A 9841-nucleotide genomic window follows, 5' to 3' on the forward strand; every position below is an offset into this window, starting at 1 on the left:
TGAAAAGGCTTAGCAGCACTTTTCATATGGCCCTAAAGAAAGACCATGGTGGTGCTGTCTCATTCACCACCCATATAGGCTTCTAGCTTAATAATTTTGGCTCTGGCTTTTAAAGAGTGCTGTTAGCAATTCTTCTCCCAATGTATTTTTTAGGTAGAGCAAGCCAAAACTATTGTTGAACATGAAAATGCTCTTTGTAGAAAGGGACTTTTATAAAAACAGAGGAGGCTATATAACGCAGTCCAGTTGCTACAACGTAGTGTCACATCTTTCCATTCAATATTTTTGAACTGACAGGAAAGGCGTTGGAAGGGAGTATGAAGGGCCAGTGCCTTTTCGCTGAATTCTATGGTGAGATTCGTGTTTTTCGAATGAATTACAAGTTAAATTCGTATTATTTTCAAAAGTTTTTATTTAACGACGGTATGAGAAAGGATTCCAATTCCAAGGTTTTGGAATTATGATCGCAAAGGATGCTGTCTGCGCAAGAACCTTTAATCAACGATTTAAAAACATAGAATAATAATTCTCGCTTTTATTCAAACTTGGCTGCTATAAAGAAGAGCTACGTCCTTAAGACCAACTGTTGAAATAGTTCCATCAATTGCAGGTAATGTGATATAATCAGTAAAATTGCATAATCCTGTTCTGTTATTAAAAACAAAACGTTAACTTACGCAATATATGAAAATGCCGGAACGCAATGATATACTCTCTAAAAAGGCGATAAGAAACAAATAGGGAAATACCGCCCGATTAGAACATATGATGAAGCTAGTAACAGATAGGAAGATAGGAATGGATATTCTACATCAGATATCATCTACAAACGATGACAACAAAAAAAGAATTATAGTTAAGGAGTACCACAAATAAGTGAATTTAAACTATAAAAATGTTCACACATGGTACAATACAAATTAAAACAGGCAGGCTAAGTGCTTATAAGACACGAGTAGAATATACATTACTGGTTTTGTTTACAACCACATTCAAAGAGACTTGAAGACACACCGAATTGAGGAAGAAAGGTTAGATAAATAGGAAAACTTTGCAGATGATATTTCGCACTTTTCTGATAACGAAGAACAACGTAAAAACATATGAAAAGGGATTTGCAATAACCAAATTGAAAGAAATGTCAAAGAACTTGAGTCAAAATATAGAGCGGCGTCATAGAAGATGTACACGCGAATATTCACCTTGATCAGCTGATAACATAGATGTAATTTATTATAAACTAGCTAGAAAACGAAACAGAAAAGTTGGCCGAAGTGAAACAGAAGGATTGCAAAGATTTAAAGCAATATGGTGATTTCATGGAGAAAAATTAATGTTTCAAAGTTTGGAGAAAAGAATAATGGATGGAGTCATACTTTCAGCAATCAGAGTGTGATTTTGATATTTCAATCTTCCATTTGTCTAGGCATGTGATGCAAGCATTCAATGGTGGTGCCAGCCACTACGCTCTGGGGGGGGGGCAAAACAAAAGATTTTAGACCACGCCCCTTTTAGCACCAGAAAACGCCCTTTTACTAACAAGGAACGCAATTTTTACCTGAAGGGAACGCTCATGACCCACTTTTGGCTATGTAAAGGCAGTTTGAAAATCATAGGATTATATCGCAAAAAGTACTTTGCCAAAATATTACCCCTCCCACAACATTTTCTCATCGGATTTAGACGAAATGCAAAATTGATCCTGCCGAGAACTGGGGGGGGGGGGGGGACGTGTCACCCCAGTCCCTCACGTAGGGCCGCTACTGTAAACATTGATCTTCCCATATTTCTTTGTGCAACTACCAATTTGTGCTACTGTTCACATTTTTTGCGCCATGTTATTGCTGAAAGTGTTTCAGAATGCTGACATCGGCGGACATGGTTCTTGTCGCAGGCTTTACTTGCTTGTCTCGCAGACTTGTCGTGCGAGCTATCCCTGTCATAGCCTCTGTCAACCGAGTCTGCACGCACGTTATCCCTGTCACCGATTCCCGCTTTTTCACAAGGAGGCAGCCATATAATGATCTCAGCCATGTTGCAAGAATAATGGTAAAAAAATTTGTTTTGTTATTTAGAATTTTTGCCTTTTTATCGTAAGTGGTTTACAATAATTTTTATGATTGACGGAAAGTTTGAAATCTAGAGCGAAAATTGAGAAACCTGTGTAAGTTTGGTCAACTAAGTTATGACCGGTCTAAGGCCTAGGCCTAGGCCAATTACAGTGCGATACACAGATGAGTAATAAATGTCCTAGTACTGGTTGGTATCATAAAGTCAAATGAAAAATCTAATGATTAGTTAACTGAAAAAAGGCAGCATCATATCAGGTACTTTTGGCTATTAGAAATAAGTATTTATTGTTTTAAAAGTAACAGCTTTTATTGTTTTTGTTTTGCCTAGGCTAGGCCTGAGTTGGACCTTCTGTTTAGATTAAAGTCTCCTTGTTCTGGTGGAAGTCAAATCCAGAGCATTGACCTTGTGTGCGCATCTGCCATACTTTCCGTACTAACTTGTTTTTGGTGACAATGAGGTCAATGCTCCACACTAAATTGTTAGCATTGAATTCCAAATATACAATAATGGCTTTATTGTAGAAAAATTCAGGTTTGCAGGCCATGTATTTGCTAAATTGAGGTTTGCATGCGAAAATGTTCCTGAAGTGATCATGCACATGCAAGATCTCATTGAGAACTGTCCAATACCTTGCAGACTGGAATCCAGTAGCATGCTCACGTAGGGGGCATTGATCATAAATTTCAGGTGAACAGTTTCTAAAACTAGCTTTAGGTTATGATTTGTATCTGTTATGACCTCTTTTGTACTTCATTTTTCAGATAATTGTACTGTTTCAATCTTTAATCCTCATTTCCACACATCATTGTCACTTAATTCCCTATTGTTCTGAAGTACATGCCTTTGATAAGAAAAGTTCAGTGCTTTTCCAAAAGTTACCAAAATTTTGCTGTGAATATTTTCACCTCCTGTAGGTGGCCTAAAATCCTAGCCACTTGGAGAAAAATCTCAAGTAAACAGACCTTTATTCTAGTAAATCTTCTCGAACTCCAAGATGTCTTGCAGTTAAATCTTCCTTTTTAAAAATGCCAATTATTCTCATAACCAATCTTTCTTTTCTCTTTAGATATTAAATGCAAAGGTATACCTTCAGTTATCCAAAGTCCTGTTTGTTTGAGCCACTCTTTTACTTCCTTTAAAGTGCTAAATGACTCCAAATTAGTTTCCTTTTTAAAACAAATATATGATACATATTGAAGATAGTGTTTAAGATACTGCCCCAAAACAAAGCACATGTCTATGGTCAAGGACCCAGGTACCGGGAAGCAGGGGTCCTTGGCCTCTCAAAAACCTAAATTGCATAAGTAAAATACTTTTATTTTGTAAATATGGCTATTTATCAGGGCTGCCCACCCAAACAAAAAGTTGTATCTTGGTTTCTGTCTATGGTTATGACCATTGAAAATAGCTAGTCACTGTGTTGGAGCGTGTTTCTTCCTTTCAAGATTTCAAGCAAATCTGCCTCATCTTTTGCTCACAATGCCTCTAGCAAAACAATTGTTGACTATATCAATCTACAAAAATCTACAGCTTTCTCTTTCTTGCACCCTCATCAGTGGCTAAAGATGAAAATTTTTGACATGCAAAATTAATTTGAATAGAGCCAATCTCCTAGCACTCTCCCAAAAAATTCATGAAAGGACATCCCTGACGATAACTAGCTCACATTTACTGTAAGAGAAGGTCATAACCTTGCCTTGCAGCAATGAGCCAATAATTTCACCCACATCCCCGCCCCCCATACATACACCCTCAGCTTGTCCCTATATATTATATAATTTATGCTATGTTACAACTTAACAAGCCATTTGTTTTAGTCCATCAAAAGTTAGGTAATGGCAACCGGTTCAAATTGTCTTTAGCTAGAACTTGGACACCACCAGAACATAACTTTAACAGACCAGAACCATTTTCTAAATGCAGCAATTTAAAAACTCTGCATTGTCTATAGAATACAGCAACTAACCATACTCAGTAAGAAATCCTCAAGAATTTTGATTCATCCTCTTTCTGCATTTGTCAAACTTTGTCAACATTTCTATGTCTGTAAAGCTTTTGGCTGATACATTCTAGCCTGACAGTTGTATCACTCTTCTTTTTTGGTCCATTGTCAAACCTGTCATGAAGGAACAATTTTGTCACAACTTTCTATGCGTATATGACTTATTCTTGTCTGCATCCCAGGTCAAACACTGTAAAGAGCAGAGACCCCCGCTCTTTTTGAAAACTTTGGAAATTGCTGTTTGGCCTCCCTGAGCCCCCCCCCCCCCCATCAAGCATATTCATTGGCCTTGCACATGTACATTATTTTTTCAAAGAAGCATTGAACTGAAAATTATTGTTTGGTGAAACTGAAGGTCTGCAATAATAATAAGAAAGTTCTTAGCAAAATGATGTCATATTGTTTGGGATTTTTTCTGAAAGTATCCGCACAGTTTATAAACTGATGATATCTGTTTTATTTTGGAAAAACAATTCAATACAGTTGTTAGTGAATGTGACAGCAATTGCTGGGGTTATCCTACAAGTCGCTTTAAATAACATTTCTGTTGAACAGTGTTTTAATTGCCTAATTTTTGTTATATATACAATCTTTTTCCTTTGTGCTAAGACCCTTGTGCAAACAAAGTGACATTTTTATCTTCAGTTGGAAGTATCTAAAAGCTCAAAAACGAAATGTCATATCAAGATTTCTAAAGAGCTTTTCATTATTCTCCTTAGGGGCCCACACCGTGAATTTGAAAGTGGGGGGCATGGCCACCCCCTTCCCCCTGGTGGCCAGGCCCTGTTTTTAAAAAAGTGTAAATTTTTGAATTCATTGCTCCTTTTATTGTTTGGTCTATGAGCCATGTATATCCCTTCTAAAGTTATTATAATTTGTTATAAAGCATACTTTCTCACGATTAGGCATTCTTGCTCGTTATAAGGCATACTGATATGATCTAAAATCGAATGTTTTTCTTATTAAGCTGACCATGGAAAAGTGACTGTCAAAGCTTACAGACAAAAATTTACCTGACATTTGTCAATGTCAACCACCAGTTTAATGCCTGATGTATATAAACTTTCTGCAAACAAAAAATGTTTCATTTCACATTGATAATTTTTTCATATAACTGTTTACGAAACCGTTTTTAATTTTTTCAATCTTTCATGTAACGGTAATTTTTTTTAAATCCATTCACTGTTCAATACGTAGTTTGCTGATATTTTGCGTAGTTCATCTGGCGCACCTGTTCAGTCAGGTTTTATCTTGCTCAGCCCAAAAAATAAGTTGGACACCCTGAAATAATCCCTTGATGCTAATGAACCATAACATTGCTATCAGAGTTCATAATTAAAGCGTGTTTGCATAGCAGATTCAGCTCAGCTGGAACTATTTGGGTATATAGCTAACTTTTTTATTGTGTCAAATTTGATGTCCAGTCATTCTGTATTTTTAAACAATGGAACATTATAAGGCTGACAAACTGATTCCCAATGATAGAAATTTCTTCAGGTATTTTTTCTGATAACCTCAAGGCTTTCCTTATTTATGTGGCTTTGTCTAAGACTGGAAACATGATGATGCCTAATTAGTTTGGGCAGCTTCAAGTAATCTTCAACTTAGACAGAGATTATATTTTGAGAGCGCGGTTGCCATAGTGCTTTCATCTTCTTACAAATATGCGAATTTTCTTAAACCGCTAACGTTAAGACAATATGTTTTTGGTGGGGTTTGGAGTTCCTTTTGTTTGAGTTATCAACTGTTTTTTTGGAATTTCATTTCTTTTATACTATTGAGGAATTTTTGCGACGTTACGAAATAGCGTAACTCAATTGAGAGGACGGGAAGGTGTGCGAACAATTCAACTTAAGTGACGAAAGTTGGATGGGGTCGATGCCATATATTTAATGGGATGAAAGCGGATCGAATACTGATCTGCTTTTTGGGGGCTTTCTGCTCGGAAAATGATAATGTTTCCCTTCTTCGTAAATCATTGCCAGTATCAAATTTCATACTTACACCGTGGCTTACAAATGAATATTTGTCTGCTTTATTTATAAGAAAGTTTGAAAATCATTTACAGGCGGAGTACGGACTTACCATTGTCTTTGAAATCAAAATGGGCAAAAATATCTAACTTTCTGAGGTTCACAAGTATAAAATGCCCTGTTAACTGATGCAAAGCAGACTTCTTCTTTATAAACATTCGAAGATAGATGAATTTTTTATTTTGCATGGAATTAACTTTTTACTTTAGCATATGATTGAATTGGCCCAACTCGGTCATACAGTTTTTTCTTTGATCTTTTCGTCTTTATACATCGTATTATAGTGAGTAAGAGGACGTTTTGTCGTACTGTTCCAAGATATAGCTTCTATGCTTAAGCCTATTTCCTCTAGGAAAAGGTAGGCAAAAATATTTTGCTCTTGAAAAGGTTTCGTCAACGTAAAAACGGTACTTTGTTTCTTCGCAGGACATACGAGAATAAAAGAATGACACGCTAATTTCAAGTATTTTCTCCTTTCAAAATGTTGCGAACATGTAGCAGAATCTTTTTGAAACCACGCAGCAGCCTTCGAGAGCCAAGTTGCTACTTCAGCACTACCTGTAAGAGTATTCTCGTTTTGAATCCAGGTTCTACAAGCATGAAGTGTTCTGCCTACAGTATCTGCGATTTGAAACTGGATTTTTCTGTACCTCCTTTTTTCAACAAACAAATAAAGCTTACAAAAGAAAATAGAGAGAAGGAAATAACTGAATTTTTGAATGACCATATAGACGAGTTCCATGATCTGCAGGCCATCGGACTAAGAACCGTGCACGGGGGGCAGCATTTCAAGGAGACAGCGTTAGTCACCACGGCTGTGGCAAAGACCCTCGAGTACCTGGTTCCACTTGCACCGCTGCATCTCCCTCCGCTTCTTACAGCGCTGCAAAAGGTTACGTCACTGCTCCCTCACGTTCCTTGCTACGTCGCATTTGACACTGCATTTTTCAATGAATTGCCATCCACTGCTAGATTTTATCCATTGCCATACGAAATGGCAGAAAGGGGCTTTATAAAGTATGGATTTCATGGCCTAAACCACCGCCATTGTTTTGAGAAAATCTCATTGATGCTCGATAGAGTACCAAGTCGGTTGATTACATGTCATCTAGGTGGAGGAGCATCCGTGTCCGCCATAATGGATGGAAGGTGCATCGACACTTCAATGGGTTATACACCACTTGATGGGATAATGATGACAACAAGATGTGGCAGTCTGGACCCAAGCATAGTATTACGTATGGTGAAGGATGCCAATGGTGATCTTGAAGAAGTCGAAAGGATATTAAACCAAAAATCTGGCGTTGCTGGTATTTCAGGCTTATCCGATTTGAAAGAAGCAGTTGATAAAAGGCAAGAAAATTCAAGAGCAGACCTTGCTTGTGCTATGTTTCAGAACCGCCTCTGTAAAGCCATTGGTTCTTACATTGCAGTACTGGGCGGCTTAGATGGGCTTGTTTTCAGCGGTGGTATCGGAGAGAATGACTCGTCTTTGCGCAAAGAAGTTGTGCAGCAGCTGTCTTTCCTAGGAATTGAATTGGATGAGGAATCTAATGATATAAGCACGAAAGAGGATCGTATAATATCAACTTCGTCATCAGCAGTAACTGTTGCTGTTATTCATGCTAACGAAGAATTAGTTATTGCCCAGGATATCATAAGAATGACTGCGGATTCGTTTGACATATGATGTCACCCCTTCTATTCGTTATCCCCGTGAAATAGGTATGGTGATGATATTGTTCGTGCAAATTAAACTTTGTTTAAACACGGTTAGCTAAGCAAATATGTTGGAAAGAAAAAAGAGTACTTAGCCGTTCTAAGCTTACCTCATAGCTTTACTTTACTGTGGCATTGTATATATCCTATCTGTTCTTTTTCTTTTGTGTGCTTCCGCCAACAATAACCAAACAAGTTTTGGTTACCGAAAAATTTGAAGATAGCACAAAATAGCGGAAACTTAGCACACTGAAGCGCTTTTTGACGTCGGACAGTGACCAAAGCGTTTGATTGGTTCTTTTGTTTTTTACCAATCAGCCACCAATCTATCGAGGGCCAATCAAACGCATCTTTCGTCAGCTCACGCTGTTTTCGATCCACAAATCGGTGATATATGTCCTAGCGTTAGTACGAATGCCTTACACGATTTAAGGTTACGGTAAACGTTTTCTGGATAAAAAAATCAATTTTTCGATTTTTTCACATTCAAGTAGCCGTGCTTTTAAGGCACACAATGATACCAAATTTGAAACTAACAGACATTTTGGAAAAAATTGAAAAAATCCCATGTAAACGAAGGTTTCTATAATTTCTTTATCAAAACTTTTAGTTGAGGTCTGAAAATCTCTTGACCTATTAAGCCGATTATCGTTGCTTTGCGGTTGTAGTCGCATGTCTCATTTACAATATCGCGTGGCACATCCATCTATCCCATGTACGGCTGTGTTTATTTAACCAGGCTTATTGATCTTAAAGCTTCAAGTGACATTGACCCGGATTATACTGTGGTTTACGTGTGTACCTCCTTTGCAAGTGCAATCAGTAGAATCCCGTTTTCTCCGGCCTTACAATTCCTCTACATACAGGTACGAAAAAGCTATTTTATACCCAAGGAACCAATCGAATGGCTCAAAAATTTGCACACGGCCAGGACAGATGTCGGGTAAGCAAAGAATGTCTCAAAATTTTTTGTATTTGCTCTGGTCCGTCTTTTATAGCCAAATACAGCTATGAGAGGAAAGAAAAATTGTTTGATATGTGCATCGAATGATGTATAGTTAATGGTTTGGCTTTTAGGGAAAGAAAACCAAATACTGTGTCAAAAAACGTTTACCGTAACCTTAACAAGAAATTGACTTTGGGAAAGTCTACACCTGGATACATTATTTCACCCTGCTTTCGGTCACTATCCGAGGTTAATACCCTGAAGAGTAACGGACGAAAATGCTCCAGTATACTATGCTGCCGCTATTTCGTACCATCTCCAAATTACATATGTTACACTGCATTTATTTTCAACGAATGGCAGGCACCGCTTTCCATTCTAACAGTGGGTGGGCTGAAAAGAGCGTGATCGAGAATTTTCAGGTTACGCCCTTTAGAATGCCGGAAGACGCCCTTTTTAAAAACTTTTTGCTTCTTTCCACTTATTTTTGATAAACAGCCCGATTCAGAAAATATATCAATTACTTTAAATATAGATTTAACAAGCTAAAACACGAAGAAAATGAACGAAAAGGGTTCGCAATCAAGAAAAACTACTACTTTCTAGAATTCTTTAGAGTAAACTTTCCAAAGTTGCGTTACAGTGAACTTTCTCAAAACTGCCTAACCTATTATTGCGGTTATACCTCAGGTGTGTTAAATTTCGTGGTGTATTATAATTCGCGCGTACTTGAATTCGCGCATTTTAAATTCGCGCACAAATCTTTCATATTTTCGCGCAATCTTGAATTCGCGCACACGAGAAAGTAGACAGGATGATACAACAATTCAGATCAAAAAAATTATATTTTTGAACGTTTCTCTTGCCTAGAAGTAACCTTTTTATAAGAATGGGACTTCATACCGGCGCTCTTTTGCTAAGAAATCTATAATCCCAGCCCTCTCAAATCCTTTGACAGCTATATCTGGTCGGTTTTGCATGCGGTCATAAAAGGATGTCAACCACTTTGCCTGTATCGGCTTCAAAATACTGATTTTCAAGTTTACTTTGACGTGTTCTGCTTTATAA

The 9841-nt window shown here is 37.5% G+C and overlaps 1 protein-coding gene across 1 annotated transcript; it reads left to right on the forward strand.

Moving 5' to 3' along the window:
• Positions 1-1861: 1861 nt before the first annotated feature.
• On the forward strand, positions 1862-7816 carry LOC135686293 (uncharacterized). Its single transcript, XM_089108946.1, has 2 exons — positions 1862-2049; positions 6535-7816. Exon 2 carries the CDS (start codon positions 6590-6592, stop codon positions 7796-7798), a length of 1209 nt encoding a protein of 402 aa, XP_088965072.1. The 5' UTR covers positions 1862-2049; positions 6535-6589; the 3' UTR covers positions 7799-7816.
• The last annotated feature ends 2025 nt before the right edge of the window (positions 7817-9841 follow it).

Source organism: Rhopilema esculentum, chromosome 6, assembly GCF_057945365.1.
Source record: "Rhopilema esculentum isolate cy_ngs chromosome 6, ASM5794536v1, whole genome shotgun sequence".
NCBI classification, from domain to species: domain Eukaryota; kingdom Metazoa; phylum Cnidaria; class Scyphozoa; order Rhizostomeae; family Rhizostomatidae; genus Rhopilema; species Rhopilema esculentum.

Coding starts and splice junctions, on each gene's coding strand:
- LOC135686293 (XM_089108946.1), top strand. CDS start 6,590: ATGTTGCGAACATGTAGCAGAATCTTTTTGAAACCACGCAGCAGCCTT.